General features: G+C 41.1%; 1 protein-coding gene across 1 annotated transcript in view; it reads left to right on the forward strand.

Moving 5' to 3' along the window:
- SV2C (synaptic vesicle glycoprotein 2C) overlaps window positions 1–18,486 on the forward strand; it is a 436,269-nt gene extending 417,783 nt beyond the window's left edge. Inside the window, exons 11-13 of the mRNA XM_073680145.1 lie at window positions 5,285–5,488; window positions 8,376–8,535; window positions 12,911–18,486. Of these exons, the coding sequence (XP_073536246.1) occupies window positions 5,285–5,488; window positions 8,376–8,535; window positions 12,911–13,094 (548 nt within the window). The 3' untranslated portion in view covers window positions 13,095–18,486. The remainder of the gene's footprint in view (window positions 1–5,284; window positions 5,489–8,375; window positions 8,536–12,910) is intronic.
- Window positions 18,487–19,914: the final 1,428 nt, after the last annotated feature.

Here is a 19,914-nt window from a genome sequence, read left to right on the forward strand (position 1 = left end):
TCCGGTATGTGGAACGCAGACGCCGGCTGTGACACGCAAACGTCACTTCCGGCTCGCGCGTCCCACAGGGAGCCAGTGCACAGACCAGGAAGCGACGAGTAGGGGGAATGAACACAGTGTGCCCACATATAGCACGCCGCGGTGGGTGGTAACAAGAACCCCCACCCACCCAAACTCACCCCCACCAGGAGGGGTGTCAGAAAAAAAGAACAATGTATGACACTCCTCCGGTCACATACCATATGCCGCGCAGTCTATAATGACCACGCTAGACATACCCCAGTGGTCAAAAGACTGGAGCTACTTCACGGGTCAAGTCAGATCAGTGGTAATGAGACAGAGGACAACCTCGCACACATAAAGCCCAAAAAGGAAGGAGAGGTAATTTGTAAAAATAGGGAGAAAACTGGGGAGGACCGCACCTCTAGAGCAAGGGAAGGGGGAAGGGGAGATGAGAAACGAGAAGAAGGAGAGTGGATAATGGGGCGTAACACAGGAAAAGATATTGAGCAAAAAATCAAAATCAACCAGGTGAATACACCGAGGGGAGTAGAGACAGCAGAGGGGACTACACAGCCCTATTGATAAACTAATGAGGACTGTCCCTACCTGTCAGTGGAGTTTGGCACCCTAAAACCTGCGCAAGTGGCGCCCCCACTCCCCGGCGGCTGTCCCTACTCTCCTTGCCCTATTTCGCCCTGCACTCATAAGAAGGACCTGTAGGACAACTGTTCATTTAGGCCCCGAGGGGCCATTGTCTGCAATCTAAAAATCCACTTAGTCTCCCTTTGGAGAATCAGTTTGTCCCAATCACCCCCTCTTGGCGGGGCAATCACTTTATCGATTCCCATGAATCGTATCACGTTTGTGTCGTTAGGATGCACGTTGTTCACATGTCTCGCCAGGGGGGTGTCTCTTTTCAGGGCTATATCCCGTTGATGTTCCCCCACTCTTCTTCTTAGTTCTCTTTTAGTTTTCCCCACATATTCCACCCCGCACACACAAATGGCCATATAGATTATCCCCTTGGATCTGCAATTGATAAAATGTTTGACGACAAAGGTTTCTCCGGTGACATTGCTTCTAAAGTCCTTTCCTTGTATCATAACTTTACATGATACACATCCACTACATCTGAAACTACCATTGATAGAACTTCTTAACCAATTGTTTCCCAGATGACCCGTGTAGTGGCTGTGGACCAGTCTGTCCCTAAGGGATCTGCCCCTTTTATAGGTAATCATGGGTCTTAAATCGACCACATCACCAATGTCTTCATCCATTTGGAGGATCGGCCAATGTTTGTGTAGTATCTCACGAACTGTATGTGCCTGATTGGAGAAGGTAGTAATAAGTCTACATGGAGCACTATCTTTGCTCGGTTTAGGGGGTGGGTGTAGTAGGGAGGTGCGGTCACTAGCCAGAATCTCACCATAAGCCTCGGCCACCACCTTCCTAGGGTAACCCCTCTCGTGAAAACGCCGACAGAGGTCACTGGCCTGAGTTCTAAAAGTGACGTCATCCGAGCAATTTCTTCGGATCCTCATGAACTGCCCCTTTGGTATTCCCTTCTTAAGGGGGACAGGATGGTTGCTTTCCCACCTGAGAAGGGAATTTGAAGCAGTTGTTTTCCTATAGGTACTTGTCACTATCTCACCATCCATACCTATCCGGATGAGGATATCGAGGAAGGGCAGCTCATGAGGACCAAACTCAAAAGTAAAATGTAGATTGAGATCGTTGTGGTTCAGTCTGTCGACGAGATTCCCGAAGGATTTTTTGTCCCCCTTCCACAATACTAGGACGTCGTCAATGTATCGAACCCACAACAGGATGTTGTCGCCACCCACCATAGGAATATCACCAAACACGACAGTTTCTTCCCACCAGCCCAGGTAAAGATTAGCATACGATGGGGCACAGGGACTCCCCATCGCAGTGCCCCTGATCTGGTGGAAATACTTCCCACCGAAAAGGAACACATTTTTTGTCAAGCAGAACTGTAGGGCCTCCATCACAAAGTGATTATGTCTCTCAAATTGCTTGCCCCTCCCACTGAGGAAGAACCGTATCGCTTCCAAACCCCTGTCGTGAGGTGTTGAGGAGTACAATGACTCGACATCAATACTAGCTAATGACACGTCATTGTCCACCGTTAAACTTTCCAATTTACGGAGCAGGTCATTGGTGTCGCCAATAAATGAATTAAGGCTTAGGACAAAAGGTTTGAGTACCTTCTCAAGGTATATTCCCAGATTTTGGGTTAGGTTATTCACCCCAGATACGATTGGGCGTCCTTTGAGTGGATTCAAGCCCTTATGCACCTTTGGCAAGCTATAAAAGGTAGCCATTACTGGATGGGCCGGGCAAATGAAATCCCTCTCTTGTTTATTCAGAACACCGTCATTTAGAGCCCCATTAGCCAGTTCCTCCAGCTGTTGGGAAAATCCCTTAGTGGGATCCGTGTTTAACATGTGGTAGCATTCGATGACATTCAATATTACACTACACATCGAGTGATAATCACTGGTATCCATGATCACCACGTTACCGCCTTTGTCTGACGGTTTAATGGTGATAGAATGATCATTTTCCAAAGACATCAGTGCCTGGATCTCGCGACGCGTAAGACTATGCCTGGCCCATCCTGAATGGCTCTCAAGGTCTCTCAAATCCTTAGTTACCATACTCAGAAACACATCAATTGGTCCCAAATCATTTGTAGCACTACACTCGCTTTAAATACTCATATCCACTGTGGCACCAACATGCTTGAAAACCATGCTTTTCAAATCCCTTATAGGCATACTCACACACTAGAGTCAGACAACCCATATGTATGTTTATGAAATGTGGCAGGAAACTAAAATACCTAGCGGAAATTAAAGGGAACCTGTCAGCTGACCCATGCTGCCATGTAGGCATGTCAGGCTTGCCATGTCACTGTCTGCAAGGAGAAACTTTACCCCTTGTGTGACGATACAGCCTATAATCTTAATAAGCCAGACGTTTAGATTTGTTAATCCAAGAGAAATACAATATTATCTTTGTGTTCACTTGTAAATGTATGTGTATTTATGTGGCTGGTCAAGAAGAACAGACTAGTATTTGTATAACTCTGATTGTTGTCTCATCTTTGATTCTGAAACAATTATGTTAATTTAAAGAGCCCCCTACTATACCAACTATGTAAATAGATTAGCTCAAACAATGAGAGCTCAGCCCTGTGAGTAATGCCCTTCCTAACCCCTGCAAAGACAACTGTAACTATTTTAAGGGGCATGTGCTTCTTTAGCAGTCAGACTTGAAACAGAGATTGATATGAGACGTTACAAGGAGAATCAAAGATGAGTGTATGTGTCATTGAGGTGCCTAGCCTTTGTGATATGAAACCCGGAGAAAAAGGCTCCAGCACAACAGGTGCTGAGAGATTTGTTAATGAATCCGAGTTTTTGGATCCAGAATTTAGGAATGACTGGTAGAGCTGGGCGGGACTGGTCATTCCCAAAAGCCAATCCAAGAAGTGCAGCTGGGTTAAAAGGGCCGCTGAACAGCCTCAGAATTGTCTGGGAGGTGAGGTGTAAACACCTCTGGGACTTGTCTCTGTGTGTGAAGTTAAAAGACCTGCTGTATACGGGTCAGCCCCTGCCAGTGACTGATTAAGTCTGTATATACTTTTGAACAGGCGAGCCAGCTATGTGAAGCCATAACTGCTACATGGACTGTTTATTTTCTGTTTACTATTTGTGCCGGAAAAAGGCTGTTTTGTTTTCATTTGGAAAGTTTATGAACTCTAATAAACTTTCAAATTTGCACTGAGAAATTTCATGGTTGTGCGAATACTTCCAACAGCATAAAAGCGAGTAAATCCTCACACCCCATTGGAGATCACAATCTAAATCCCCTATCAGTATGTCTTTGGAATGTGGGAGGAAACCCACACAAACATGGAGAGAACATACGAACTCCTTGCAGATGTTGTTTTTGGTGGGATTTGAACCCAGAACTCCAAAGCTGCAAGGCTGCAGTGCTAACCATTGAGCCACTGTGCTGTCTCATTGCTACATGCAAAATTGCAAGAAAAAACGCAATACAGTCACTCTGCTGTTCACCTTATTTATGTCAAAGACGATCCTTAGTAGGGGGCATATCAATAGTTATTTTTATATGAAAAAATAAATATAAAAACAATTAGTTTTAGACAGATGTGGAAAAATGCTAATTAAGAATATTTTCAAAAGTATTGGCAAAAGCTTTTGAACAGTACTGTATTATATTTATATACGTATATATTCATATACGTTTTTATATATATATATACAGTACAGACCAAAAGTTTGGACACACTTTCTCATTTAAAGATTTTTCTGTATTTTCTTGACTATGAAAATTGTACATTCGCACTGAAGGCATCAAAACTATGAATTAACACATGTGGAATTATATTCTTAACAAAAAAGTGTGAAACAACTGAAAATACGTCTTATATTCTAGGTTCTTCAAAGTAGCCACCTTTTGCTTTGATGACTGCTTTATATATATATAAAATATTCCCACCATATTCCTTTATTACTGCAGTAATATTCCACTTATGGTCCATATGAGAACAGTGACATCTGGTGTACAACAGAATTACAACAATTGTAGAATGGAAATGTAATTAACCAAGATGTAATATACTGTATAACAACATTTTATAGTGTGTGTAAAGGGAATCTGTCAGCAGGATTTCACTTCCCAAACTATTTACATGCGCATGTAGTTCTTTCAAAGACAAGTCCAGCAATACCTTTACATGGTCAGTCCGTTCCTCCATTACTGAGAAATTAGCACTTGAATTGATATGCAAATGAAGCTGAAGGACTCTGGTAGATCTGAAGCCTCTGTCACTCCAGCTCTATTCCCCAGCCAGCGCGGCCTCCCTTTGCTTGACTGACATCTCTTTTGCCTGAAGTTACACAACATAGAGGTCTTTAAGTCAAGTAGTAGGAGGCTTTGCTGGGTGAGGAATAGAGCTGGAGTGACAGAGGCTTCAGATCTACTATAGCTCTTCAGCATCATTTGCATATCAATTGAAACTCTCATTTTTCCGTAAAGTAGGTATGGACTGGCCATGTAAAGGTATTGCTGGACTTGTCTTTGAAACAACTACATGAGCATATATATAGTTTTGGGGGTGAAATCCAGCTAACAGATTAGTTTTAAGACATATAAACTGGAAAGTCTGAATGTTATAATTAGAAGAAAATCTTCTCCTTATTCTGATATGCATCTGTTTTTACAGACCTTGAAAAATACAAGTTCACTGATAGTGAATTGATAAACTGCACATTTCACGATCCGAAGGTGGGATGTCAGATTACTTTTGATGACGACTACAGTGCCTACTGGATCTACTTTGTGAATTTCCTGGGAACGCTTGCCGTCCTTCCTGGCAACATTGTTTCTGCTCTTTTGATGGACAAAATTGGGAGATTAACAATGCTGGGTATGTTACACTAAGATTAGTCTGGTGTCAAATTAACTAATTAGCGGTTGTCCACTAATTAGACACTTTTGGACAATCCTTAGGGCTCATGCAGACATCCATGGATCTTGGTCGATCATGTACAACAATACACAGAATGGCCGCAGATCTCCCAACCCAAGCATGACAGCTTCATAGATTTCTATGAACTGTCATGCCTGGGTTGGGAGACCCGCAGCCAATCCGTGGTTTTTGGTCCGTGATTGGACCAAAATCCATGGATGTTGTATGAGCCCTGAGGATTGAATTGAATTGAAGCTGAACAGCCATTACACAATGTATGGAGCGATTTAAAGCTGACTCCAGGCAGCGCTGCAAACATAGTGATAAAGATATGGGTTGCCTATCCTGAGGATAAGCCTTCCATATTGAAGTAGTGAACAACTTCTTGAAGGCAACCTGCAATAAATATACCCTTCATAGTCATTTTGTTGATCAAAGGATTGAAAGTTGAATTGATTATACAGAGAGTTAATACATTGAAAGTAATATATGCTGTAGTTATAAAAGGAGGCATCTCCATGTTAAATAGCCTTAGATTACCATTCCAAGCAAAGTTTAAGTTGACGCGACATGATTAGTATTTGGTGCATTTTTTCCACTGTGTATTTTTTATTGCCCACAAATCTCAGCATATTACAGCTCCAGAATAGTGAATGGGATTTATATAAATCTCATGCCGACTTTGCTTTTTTTTTACACTGCAGAAATGGACCTGCTGAGCAATTTTGAAATATGCAACATGTCCATTCCTCATACAGCAAATATACATTTTATTTGAGGATTTTCCCCATAGACTTGTATAAGATGAGGAAATTCCACAGATAAAAAAATACCTATATGTCTTTATAACGTTTCCACAGAGGAACTAAAAATGCATGTAATCTTCACATGACTATATCAATAAAGTTTTATCAGAGCTGAGTAAGGCCTCCTTCACACGTCCTGGTGATTCCTGTACAGGAAAAACCAGTACTGGTGAGATCTGTGGTGGGTGTCATTGTGACAACCTTGTGGCATACATGTGACATCGATGTGTCCGTATGTCCATTTGACACATCTGTGTGCCATTCGTGTGACACGTACCGGTGCCTGGGAAAATCATTACAGTTCGTGCTGATCCCAGGTGCCGGCTGCTGAAGGCAGCTCTCATCATTGTCCCCTGCTCCTGCTGAGATCAGCGTGAGCAGGAGACAATGCTGGGAGTTGTATTCAGCCCACGCTGAATACATCCAGTGTACAATGAAGAATGAAAGAAAAAAAAAATGGCGTGGGCTCCCGCGTCATTATCATATCCAGCAGAGGGAAAGCCGACCCCTGGTGGCTTATATTACTAGCCAAGGAAGGGGCCATTAGGCCAACATGTTCCCTGGTTATTAATAACAGCTCATGGCTGTTTGATTAGCATTTATTGGCAAGATTACAGGGGGACCCCAGAAATTTTTTTACATAGGTTTCCCCTATAAAATCTAACCAGCAAAGGCTAAACAGACAGCTGTGGGCTGGTATTAATTGCCAGGGAAGGGGCCATGGATCCTGGCCCTCTCCATGGCTAATAACATCAGCCCTCAGCGACCCCAGTAATGGCGCATCCATAAGATGCACCAAACCTGGAGCTTAGCCTCGGCTCTTCCCACTTGCCTTGCTTGGTGTGGTGGCAAGTGGGGTAATAGGGTTGGGGTTCATGTCAGCTTTGTATTGGCATAAGACGCCCCCATTACTAACCCCATAGTAAAAGTTTGTAAATAAACACAGAGCCTGAATAAAATTCTTTACTTGAAATAAAAGTCCACACATTTATTTAAAAATAAAAAACACATTTATATTCCCCTTATGCCTATTCTTCTTAAGCCAATGTCCTCTGTCAAAAACAGAAAATAATAAGCAACAAAAATACCCACTTTACACCTAAACCATTGAAGTCCTTGTCCCCTGTAAAAAAAAAAGCTAAAGTAAAAAACAACTATAATACTCACCTGTCCGACATACTGTCCTACGCTGTAATCCATCTCTTCGATATTTCGTTTACAACCTGAATAGTGGCATAAGGCTACTGTCCAGGCTGCAAACCATGAGACAATGAGCTGCATCTTCAGTGACGAGTGGTGACATCATAGAGGTTGCCGCCGGTCACTGAAGGTGCGTTCCTAGGCTCACTTCACTGTGAGCCGGGACGATGATCTGCTGTGACCTCAATGAGATCACCTTGAGCAACAGAGAATTTTCTAAAGTCATACACTTAACAAAATAATGCAAACATTGCACAAAAATTTTCTGGCATACATAAAATCACTCCTGGGAGAAGGGGGTACTGGAATACATTTACAAAAAAAATGTATGACCCAAATTAAAGTAAGAAATAGGAGCAAATAACGAACAGGAGAAAAACACCAAAACTAGACAAAGAAAGGTGCAAATGCAATACTGACTCTATCACCCTGATTTATGAAAGTGTCTTTGACAGATTCCTTGTGGAAAATTTTTGAAAAGTGGCAAAACTTTTTCACCTTTGTCAATCCTGACAAGATCCACCAAAGTGGATGGAGCATGGGCGGGACAGGGCATGGCGAAATCAGCCCAAACAATTCTTCAAGAGTCACTTTGGTGGGGTATTTTATGACAGAAGTGTACTCCAGTCTGTGACTGGAGTAACATTTCCGGTGAGGTGCATGGAGGCACACACCACTGAAAAGATGAGCCATATTCATTGAGTTGCATGCTCCTCTTAATGAATTGGGTGCATCTTACTCCTGCATGAACCTTCATTGAGACAGGCGTGTGTAATGCCAGTCTTAATGAATAGGGCTCTATATGTCTAATATATTTTCCCTGCTGTATTTCCTTTCAGGAGGATCCATGGTTCTGTCCGGCATTAGCTGTTTCTTACTCTGGTTCGGTACCAGTGAGTCCATGATGGTGGGAATGTTGTGTGTCTACAATGGTCTTACTATTTCTGCCTGGAACTCTTTGGATGTGGTGACTGTGGAGCTGTACCCGACAGACAAGAGGTAAGGTTACTGGCAAGAAAAACTTCCAATCTCAAATATAATCTCATTAATAGACATCAAAGCAAAAGTCCTAAATTTTGTTGATGGGTCGCTCCTGTTGGTTAAATTACTTTTGGGAACATTGAGGAACGAGACTGACAGCCCTGGAGGTTGTGCTTTAATTTTCTCTTTTATTCAATTTAGAAAAATGCAGCTGGCGCTCTGTTATGAGTGATTGATTTTTACAATCCTGATGGATCATTTAATTATTGGCTAACATCATTGACTTCATTTACATATCTCCTTTATAAACAGTATGCAAACAGGCTATCCAAAAATACACATGACAATCTATCAAAGTAATTAGATCCAGACAACTTCTGGATGACAGATTTTTCAGACTTGCATTTAGGGCAAGACATGCAAGTTCAAGATGAGAGATAAAAATAAAAGAAATAAAAAGACTGTATGATCAAGAGCAAGATGGCTGAGGGAATGTATGAGGACTGAAGTGTTGGGTTATGGGCTACAGAACACATAATATCTGCACAGGTACTGTACATATCATTTGTAACTACAGCATACAGTGGTGCTTGAAAATTTGTGAACCCTTCACAAATTTTTAGACTTCTGTACAAATTTGACCTAAAACTACATCAGACTTTCAGTCCTAAGGCTATGTGCCCACGATGCAGAAATGCTCCGGATTTTTCCTGAGCGTTTCTGCATCTACCTGGCAGAAAAAAACGCATGCGGATTGTACATGCAGATTGTACATGCAGATTGTACATGCGTTTTTTCAGCCAGGGACAAGCGTTTGTCACGCATTTTGCACATGTGATTTCGCATGCGGGTTGTCAAGCGCTTTCCAAGCGATTTTAGCATCACTTGGAAACGTTCTTGACTACTTGGTCACACTCTATAAATCCATGCAACCGGCATGGATTTTATATAGTGTGACCAAGTTAGTTAAAAAAAAGAATAAAAATGGTAAAAAAGAAAAAAAAAAATTATACTCGCCTTCCGATGGCTCCCGGTGTCCTTCTCCGATGTGTCCGGTCTCCTCGGTGTCTCGTGGTGGTGTAAAAGGACCTTCCATGACGTCATTTAGTCATGTGACAGGTCACATGACCGCCGACGTCAGCTGTCACGTGACCCATCACATGACTAAATGACGTCATGGAAGGTCCTTTTAGACCATCGTGAGCCGCCGGGGAGCCAGGACGCATCACTAAGGAGACCAGGGGCCATCAGAAGGTGGGTATAAGTTTTTTTGTTTTTTTTTAATTCTTTTTTTTTACTGGTACTATGGTACCCAGGTCTGGATGAGAGTCTCCTCTTCTCCAGACTCGGGTACCATCTGCACATTGAATCGCTTAATATCCGCATGTGCACATGTAGTCATGGGGATATTAAGCGATTCAATGCAAATCAATGGCGGCAAAAACGCCACGCTTACGCAAAATAATTGGTAGTGCTGCGTATTTTTCCGCAATGATAATCCGTAGTGGAAATTTCCACAGCATGTGCATAGCACATGCGGATTATCATTGGGGAACATTGCAGACCTTCTACCAAGCATTTTTTAAGCGTTTCTGCGGCGGAATTGCCGCTGCGGAAATGCTTAAAAAAAGCATAGTGGGCACACAGCATAATAGTAGATAAAAAGAAGCAAATCAAACAAATGAGTAAAAAAAATTGGACTGTAATTGTATTATTGAGGAAAATTATCCAGTATCACATGTCGTGGCAAAAGTATGTGAACCTTTAGGATTAGCAGACAATTTGAAGGTGAAATTAGAGTCTAGTGTTTTCAATTAATGGAATGATATCAGGTGTGAGTGGGCAATAATTCTTAAGAATCTAAAAAGAACTGGGATATATCAAAGTTTCATTTTTATAGGACATATCATATTTTTTGGACTATAAGATGCACCGGACCATAAGATGGGGTGGAAATTAGTAAAAAAAATATTTTTTATAATATGGGGGTCCGTCTCATAGTCTGATGGGGGGCGGTGGAGCGGGGGTCACAGGCGGCAGGGTCCTTCAGGAAGCTGGCAGAATGCTGCGGACCCTGGGTGCGAGAAGGTGGTGTTTCATCAGCCGGGAGTTGCGGTGGTGGTGGAGCAGGATCGCAGGGCCCTCCGTTCCCTCCCTTAGCAACCCAGCGGTGGCAGCAGAAGAGGTGAGGTGCTGCAGGGCCGGGGTCTGGCTGTCGGCGGTGAGGCAGAATGGCGAGCTCTGCTTTCCGGTGGCCGCGGCCATCTTCCTGAAGCTGTGATCTACAGGAAAATGGCCGCCAAGATCCTAGTCTGCGCATGCGCCGGCTTGGGCGGCCATTTTCCTGTAGATCACGACTTCAGGAAGATGTTCGCGGTCACCGGAAAGCAGCGCTCGCCGCTCTGCCTCACCTCCTCACCGCCGACAGCCAAAAAATCGGCCCTGCAGCACCTCACCTCTTCTGCTGCCACTGGGCTCCTGAGGGAGGGAGGGAACGGAGGGCCCTGCAATCCCGCTCCACTCCCACCGCAACTATCCGGTAAGCTTACGTTTGGACCATAAGATGCATCCCCCATTTTCCTCCCAAATTTGGGGGGAAAAAGTGCATCTTATGGTCCAAAAAATATGGTATATCATGGCATAGGCAAAGGAGATATTTGGTATCTGTGAATTAGAAAAAATGTAGGAAGGGGCAAAATTGGACAGGACTTTGTAGGTTAACCCGTTAAAGACCCTGGGATTTTTTCATTTTTGCATTTTCGTTTTTTGCTCCCCTTGTTCCCAGAGCCATAGCATTTTTATTTTTGGTCAATATGGCCGTGCGAGGGCTTATTTTTTGTGGGACGAGTTGTACTTTTGAACGACATTACTGGTTTTACCATATCGTGTACGGGAAAACGGGAAAAAAATTCCAAGTGCAGTGAAATTGCAAAAAAAGTGCAATACCACAGATGTTTTTTTTTTTTTACCACGTTCACTGAATGCTAAAACTAACCTGCCATTATCATTCTCCAGGTCATTACGAGTTTGTAGATACCAAACATGTATCGGTTCTTTTTTATTTAAGTGGTGAAAAAAAATTCCAAAGTTTGCTAAAAAAAAAAAAAAAAAATGGTGCCGTTTTCCAAGACCCGTAGCGTCTCCATTTTTCGGGATCTGGGGCCGGGTGAGGGCTTATTTTTTGCGCGCCAAGTTGAAATTTTTCTTGATACAATTTTGGGGTAGATCTGATGTTTTGATCACCCGTTATTGCATTTTATTGCAATGTTGTGGCGACCAAAAAACGTAATTCTGGCGTTTAGAATTTTTTTCTCATTACGCCGTTTACCAATTGGATTAATTATTTTTTTATATTGATAGATCGGGCGATTCTGAATACGTCGATACCAAATATGTGTATGTGTTTTTTTTTATTATTATTATTTTAATTTGAATGGGGCGAAAGGGGGGTGATTTAAACTTTTATATTTTTTTTATAGTTTTAAAAACATTTTTTTTTACACTTTTTGCTTGCTTCAATAGTCTCCATAGGAGACTAGAATCAGCAACTGTCTGATCGCCTCTGCTACATAGAGGTGATGAGCAGATCACCTCTATGTAGCAGAAATGCTCCTGTGCTATGAGCGCCGACCACAAGGTAGCGCTCATAGCGATCAGTACATGACAACCACTGGGGTCTGCTGCAGACCCAGGGTTGTTATGCCCACCCATCAGTGACCCGCAATCACGTGACGGGGTCACCGATGGGCGGGGTAAGTGATGCGCTTCCGCTGCAGCGCTGTTAAATGCCACTGTCAGAGATTGACTGTGGCATTTAACATGTTAACAGCCGCGGGTGGATCGCGATTTCACCTGCGGCTGTTGCGGGCACATGTCAGCTGACATGTGCCCGGTTCATTGTGGGCTCAGCGCCAGAGCCCACGCTGAACAGGGGGTGATAGCCTGGTGCGTACTATTACGCCCCAGCCTGTAAAGGGGTTAGTGTAATGACTGGCCTGAGCACAAGGTTTTCAAACCCATCCAAAAATTCCTGGACATAATGTGAAAAATTGGCCACTTTTTCCCAAATATTTGATGCATGCATGTTTTTTTTTAAGCTGGAAAAGCTTGTACAGATTTATATGATGATAATTATCATCATTTTACGATTCACAGTGAAGGCTGCTAGTGTGTTCACATCAGTGTTATAGGCTGTAGATATGTATCACTTAAAATTAAGTGTGTCCATAAAAAATGTTGTTAGTCTGTGGCTTTTAGTTAATTTCTTGAGAAAAAAAATAAAACTCAAGATGGCAAACACAGGAGATCCACACGGAGAATAAGGCCTCCTCTCTGATATGTATGCCTCCAGTTCTTGAATCTGTCTGGTCTTACAATATGTATTTTATTGCAGGTCCACCGGTTTCGGCTTTCTGAATGCACTATGCAAGGCAGCGGCAGTGCTTGGAAACTTAATATTCGGTTCACTTGTGGGAATCACTAAAGCCATACCTATACTTCTGGCCTCAGCTGTGCTTGTATGCGGAGGTCTGGTAGGACTTCGACTGCCGGACACAAGAAACCAGGTGTTGATGTAAATGGAAATAAAAGCCATTGCGGATACAATTTTTTCTGTATTCCCTGAAATAAAAAAATGGAATAAAATACTCAAAATTTCATTGAGAAGCCCAAACACATCATGTTAACAAAATGTACTGTAGATGTCCTTGCTGTGCTGTGTGTGTAGAAATAGAGCTGTCCAAATTATTTTCATTTAATTAGATTTTTACATAGGATTTCTATTGTATGATGCCTTTTTTTTGCAACTTATTGATTTTCGAATGGCCAGTTCACAACGAGCCCATTAAAATGCACTTGGAAATCAGACACTTATACTGAGCAAGTTATAAGACCGCAGGAATAATGCCAAAGATCAGGCCATAAACATGGTTCTGCACATTGTGTGTCATCCAAATAAAAATGTCTATGCCTATTGCCTGAATTTCTTTCTGGCCCTCAAAATTATTGGCTGAAAAATATTAGACACATTGTTAGATAAAATCTAATATTTATCCATTACTACAGAAAACTAATGGCACATATTACAATTCTGGTGCACAGATAAGCAACTACTGTATGTGCCATAGATTATCACTTTCAATAGTTAGAAAAGTAAATCTTGCATAGAAATTAAAATAGATATGCCAAATGTTTATCACAAGTATCATATAAGCTCATCCATCACCCAAATTCACTATATAAACTGCATAAATTATTAGATCTATTATACCTGATGAGGCAGGTATTCCTTCAGAATGGCTGTTCTGTACTGAAGTTTAGATTACCATTTTATGAGTACAGCTAGATGATAAAATGCTTGTTTTAATAGTAGTCGGGATAATTTTAATAAATAAATAATCTTAATTCTATAGAGATTAGCTCCATAGGCAAAATTATTTTGATTTGCTAAATAAATGTATTTTAGGAATTTATTTACAATGACATTTCCTTTAGCTCTTTATTTTTTTCTATTTTTGGAGAACCTTTTTAAGATATTCTGTGGCATAGTATGGACCCTGGCGAGAGTGAAGACCCAGATGAGTAATACTGAGGAATGCTGACATTTTATCATAATTACACAATAATGTTGGGGGGGTCCTGGATTCTGCACCGAGGCCAAGGAGCTTCAACCCACCCCTTTTCCAAGAACTGAGACATGAGCAAGACATCAAACAAAGAGTCCCAACAATAGCTGGATTAATTTTCCATTTGTTATCCAATGTCTCCACATGTTTATTGAAGGCTATTTCAGTAAATCTATGCAGTAATATCTATGATCTACAACGGTAATGTTAGAACTGGTACTCCATAAAGTCACCAGCATGTAATATCCCTTTAAACTGTTTTGTTCAATATTATTATAACTCTCTTTTGATTATGTGTTGTATTTTATTTGTGAACTAAAGATATGCCAACAGTTTCCATTTGCCGGGACCTATGTGCAATGTCTTTAAATGATAAGCGAACGGTTTGATCGCAAATTGTTACTTTGTATTTCAAACCATGAATTAAAGCAAATAATTTATAAAAGGGGGGTGGTAGTAAAAAAAAAAAAATATATATATATATATATATATATATATATATATATATATATTTTACTACCACTACTTTACTACTATATACACTACCGTTCAAAAGTTTGGGGTCACCCAGACAATTTTGTGTTTTCCATGAAAACTCATACTTTTATTTATCAAATAAGTTGCAAAATGATTAGAAAATATAGTCCAGACATTGACAAGGTTAGAAATAATGATTATTAGAAAGAATAATTTTCTCCTTCAAACTTTGCTTTCGTCAAAGAATGCTCTCATTTGCAGCAATTACAGCATAGCAGACCTTTTGGCATTCTAGCTGTTAATTTGCTGAGGTAATCTTGAGAAATTTCCCCCCATGCTTCCTGAAGCCCCTCCCACCAGTTGGATTGGCTTGAGGGGCACTTTTTGCATACCATACGGTCAAGCTGCTTCCACAACAGCTCAATGGGGTTGAGATCTGATGACTGTGCTGGCCACTCCATTACAGATAGAATACCAGCTGCCTGCTTCTTCCCTAAATAGTTCATGTATAATTTGGAGGTGTGCTTTGGGTCATTGTCCTGTTGTAGGATGAAATTGGCTCCAATCAAGCGCTGTCCACAGGGTATGGCATGGATATGCAAAATGGAGTGATAGTCTTCCTTATTCAAAATCCCATTTACCTTGTACAAATCTCCCACTTTACCAGCACCAAAGTAACCCCAGACCATCACATTACCTCCACCATGCTTGACAGATGGCGTCAGGCACTCTTCCAGCATCTTTTCAGTTGTTCTGCGTCTCACAAATGTTCTTCTGTGTGATCCAAACACCTCAAACTTTGATTCGTCTGTCCATAAAACTTTTTTACAATCTTCCTCTGTCCAATGTCTGTGTTCTTTTGCTAATATTAATCTTTTCCTTTTATTAGCCAGTCTCAGATATGGCTTTTTCTTTGCCACTTTGCCCTGAAAGCCAGCATCCCGGAGTCGCCTCTTCACTGTAGACGTTGACACTGGTGTTTTGCATGTACTATTTAATGAAGCTGCTAGTTGAGGAGCTGTGAGGCGTTGATTTCTCAAACTAGAGACTCTAATGTACTTGTCTTGTTGCTCAGTTGTGCAGCGGGGCCACCCATTTCTCTTTCTACTCTGGTTAGAGCCTGTTTGTGCTCTCCTCTGAAGGGAGTAGTACACACCATTGTAGGAAATCTTCAGTTTCTTGGCAACTACTCGCATGGAATAGCCTTCATTTCTAAGAACAAGAATAGACTGTCGAGTTTCACATGAAAGTTCTCTTTTTCTGGCCATTTTGAGAGTTTCATAGAACAAACAAATGTAATGCTCCAGATTTTCAACAAGCTCAAAGGAAGGTCAATTTTATAGCTTCTCAAATCAGCCAAACCGTTTTCAGCTGGGCTAACATACTTGTGCAAGGGTTTACTAGGGTTTTCTAAACATCCATTAGCCTTCTTACACTGTTAGCAAACACAATGTGGCATTAAAACACTGGAATGGTGGTTGTTGGAAATGGGCCTCTATACACCTATGTAGATATTGCAATAAAAACAAGACGTTTGCAGCTAGAATAGTCATTTACCACAATAACAATGTATAGAGTGTATTTCTGATTCATTTAATGTTAGCTTCATTGAAAAAAAATGTGCTTTTCTTTCAAAAATAATGAAATTTCTAAATGACCCCAAACTTTTGAACGGTAGTGTGTATGTATTCATTTATAACTAATACAATTTTTCAGCTATGGAGCTCTAAGTTAACCTTCCTGTACTAAGTGTGCTCCACCTTGTGGCAGCTCTATATCTATTTAAGAAGCAGAGTAGTTTAGAAGCTGCCCGTCATAGCATATTTCTAAGCCGTTTTCATGCTCTATTTTCACATGGCTTCTGCTTCCAAATATGTTAGATAATAACAGATAAGGAAACTGTCTTCAGGGATTTTCCCATCCTGGCCAGTCTACAGGACAGCCCATAGATTTGATAGGTAGGGAGTACTGAGATAACAGAGGTCCCCTGAACCCAATTCCACAAGCCAAATCAACCAATAGCGCCAGCAGCCATATCCAGGTGGACACTTTCCATTAGGTCCCATGTTTTTGTGGATTGTGATGAGTAAGACAGGTGGTGAAACCCCTTTAATATTTAAAGGTGTTTTTCAAAATTACAAATTGTTTCCAAAATACAAAAAAATAATCCACATATCCTCCATTGCAAAGTTCTGGTAGGTTACTATCTGTGGATTGCATCCTTTATAAACATCAACCACAATATGATGTGCTGTCCTTGTGAATTTATGTGGCTGTGGTCCTGCGATATACAGTAGTCATGACTAAATCACTCCTTATTATACAGCAAGTGTGGATGTGCCGCTGTGTGTACAAAACTTCAGAAGGACAGAAGATCAAGCTGCCGCCAGTTCATACACTGGAGATCACTTATGAACTACGGATATGTTCCCGCCAATAGATGGACATATATATCTATGTACATATAGTATAATTCCTACTTTCTTTGTGTTTCTGTACAAATTTGTTTTAATCGAAGAAAACCCCTTTAAGACCTCATATTGAATGAATGAGGACCTTACCATGTGCATCGTCTTCCATGTAGATAAAGGAGGGGGCACAGACAACTTGATTTAAAGCAAGTCTCAGATCCTTCCAAAATATTGAAAAAAAAACAGCATCACCTATAATAAAAAAATTAAGTTTCTTTCAAAGTTTATAAAAGTGGGGTGATGGTAAAAAAAATATATATATGTATATATATTTATTTATTTATAACTAATACAATTTTTCAGCTATGGAGGTCTAAGTCCACCTTCTTCCCTTCCTGTACTCAGTGTCGTCCCCCTCGTGGCAGCTCATGGCAGCCACAATCTTCACCTATAATAAAAAAAATTACTTTTCTTTCAAAGTTTAAAATATATGGAAATTTTTGAGCAATTTACAGCAAATTGACCAGATTTGCCAATGCCTTTGTACGTGCCGTTTGTACCCTGCATGACCACCTGTGTCTTGTACCTTGTTCAGTCTATCTTGACAAGCATTGTTCATTTCTGTTCCTTTTTTCGGTCACAAGGAAGCAAAGATATTTTTGTAATCTCACATTAATGTTACTCTGAGCCATAGAACTACTAATCCTAGTAGATAGTCTCTTCAACACAGTTTTGTAGGTTTCGCCTTTCACTTCTGCAAGGTTCATACCGATATTTACGACTCCAGCTCTGCATCTAAGCGCCATGCTTGCCAATGTATGTTCCAGCATGACGTGTGAATTCAAAAACTTACATTTCTTTCTTGTCTGCCAGAGTTGGCTGATATAAATGACTGGGGGGATATATTATTATTCTGTGCCCAAATGAAGGTGTAAAATGTATGTAAATGTGAGAGATATCAATCATTGGACGAATCCATTCTGTAAAACATTCTGTTCCGAGAAGTGAGGATCCATTTAGCAGCGGGAATGTTCAATTATCAGAATATTGGTGTAGGGTTACCAAGCCCTTTAAGTTCAAGAATTACTGTTGGCCTAATGTTTAGGTCTTAAAGATCAGTTGCCTACTTGTGGTCAACCTGACCTGCCTGCTTGTTGTATATATGTTACAATTGTGAACCCATTGTCCTGTATGCCGCCGCTTTGTGTGTCCAATTTCCAACCAAACACAACCTTTTTACAGATGTTTCATGGGCCGATGCTGTGTGTATAATTGTGAAAGGGCATGCTCTATGTCACCTGACTGTATGTACATGAACCTATCCTGTGTGTATAAGTTTACCTGACAGACATCCATCCTACCTGTAATTAAAATCAAAGATATTTAATGAAGAGCAAACCAAGAAAAGAGTATTTTTCCTTCTGCTATATACAAATAAAGATTGATTCTATAATGAGCATTGTGATACCGTCTGTCTTTGAAGTTGGGTAATAGCTATGTGGTGCAGAATTTGGGGGTGAACCTGGGTCCTTTTGCTTAAAGAGGACCAGAGCAGCAACATTTGGGGGTGAACCTGGTTCCTGTTGCCTATAGAGGACCAGTGAAAAGTTTGAGGGTGCACCTGGTTCCTGTTACCTAAAGAGGACCAGAGAAAGAATTGAGGGTGCACCTGGGTCCTTTTGCTTAAAGAAGACCAGAGCAGCAATATTTGGGGGTAAACCTGGTTCTTGTTGCCTATATAGGACCAGAGAAAAGTTTGAGGGTGCACCTGGTTCCTGTTGCCTATAGAGGACCAGAGAAAAGTTTGAGGGTGCACCTGGTTCCTGTTGCAGATAGAGGACAAGAGAAAAGTTTGAGGGTGCACCTGGGTCCTGTTACCTAAAGAGGACCAGAGAAAGAATTGAGGGTGCAACTGGGTCCTGTTGCCTAAAGAGGACCAGAGAAAGAATTGAGGGTGCACCTGGGTCCTGTTGCCTAAAGGGAACCAAAAAGTCCCTCTCCATATCTAAAATAAATCTGGTGCGATTTTTGAAAGTTACACTCTTCCAAGCTATATCAAGTTCTACAAAAAAAGTGAAATCTAGCATAACATAGTACATTCATGAATGCAATTGAATAGATGAGGAGGGGTTTGCAGGGCATGTGCCACCATATTGGATGTCAGAGGGGACGCCAACTAGAAGCTTAGCGCAATGTGATGGAAAGACTTGCAGCAAATAGTTTGATATCTAATCAGGACTCTCACATACTTATGTCTCACAGTAGGACAAGTGACTGCAGCAGGAGCTTCCCCCCTCTGAACAGTTTACAGTAGGATACAATGATAGTTAAGTCCTGTTTTTTTGTTTTTTTTACTTAGTCCCATTCTCTTAGGCATACACCAAAATGCTGTTGTCTGACTAGTGTGGGCAAGTTTGTCTCTTGTTTTTTTCATCATTTATTGAACTCAATTGGCCTGTTTTGCTTACGTGGGAAAATATTTTTTTAACATATTTGTTGACATGTGACAGATGCATGGCAGAAGTTTGGTGTGGGGCATGATGCTGAAACCCCCAATTCCCGGGAAAATGAAGCACTCAGTCAAGTGCTACTCCTCTCCCACACTGAAGACTTGGTCAATAGATAGAAAGTCTATAGAATGTGTTGTCAGCATATATGAGCAATACTTAGCTGAGCAATTCTGTTCCTTTGGTTTAGCGATCAGTACCTGGATGACCACCAATCAAACCTCTAACAAGTTTCTATGACATGTCAAAAGTTTATTTTTAAAGTACAGTTATAAAAGGGAATAACTTTGAGTAGTTCCTCAAGACCCCATACAAAGCCACTACACAATGTATGGAGCAGTGCTGTTCCGTTCCATGCAGTTTTTACAACCAGCTGCT

Source organism: Phyllobates terribilis, unplaced genomic scaffold (genome assembly GCF_046119375.1).
Source record: "Phyllobates terribilis strain yellow unplaced genomic scaffold, ASM4611937v1 Scaffold_1__5_contigs__length_1240528914, whole genome shotgun sequence".
NCBI classification, from domain to species: domain Eukaryota; kingdom Metazoa; phylum Chordata; class Amphibia; order Anura; family Dendrobatidae; genus Phyllobates; species Phyllobates terribilis.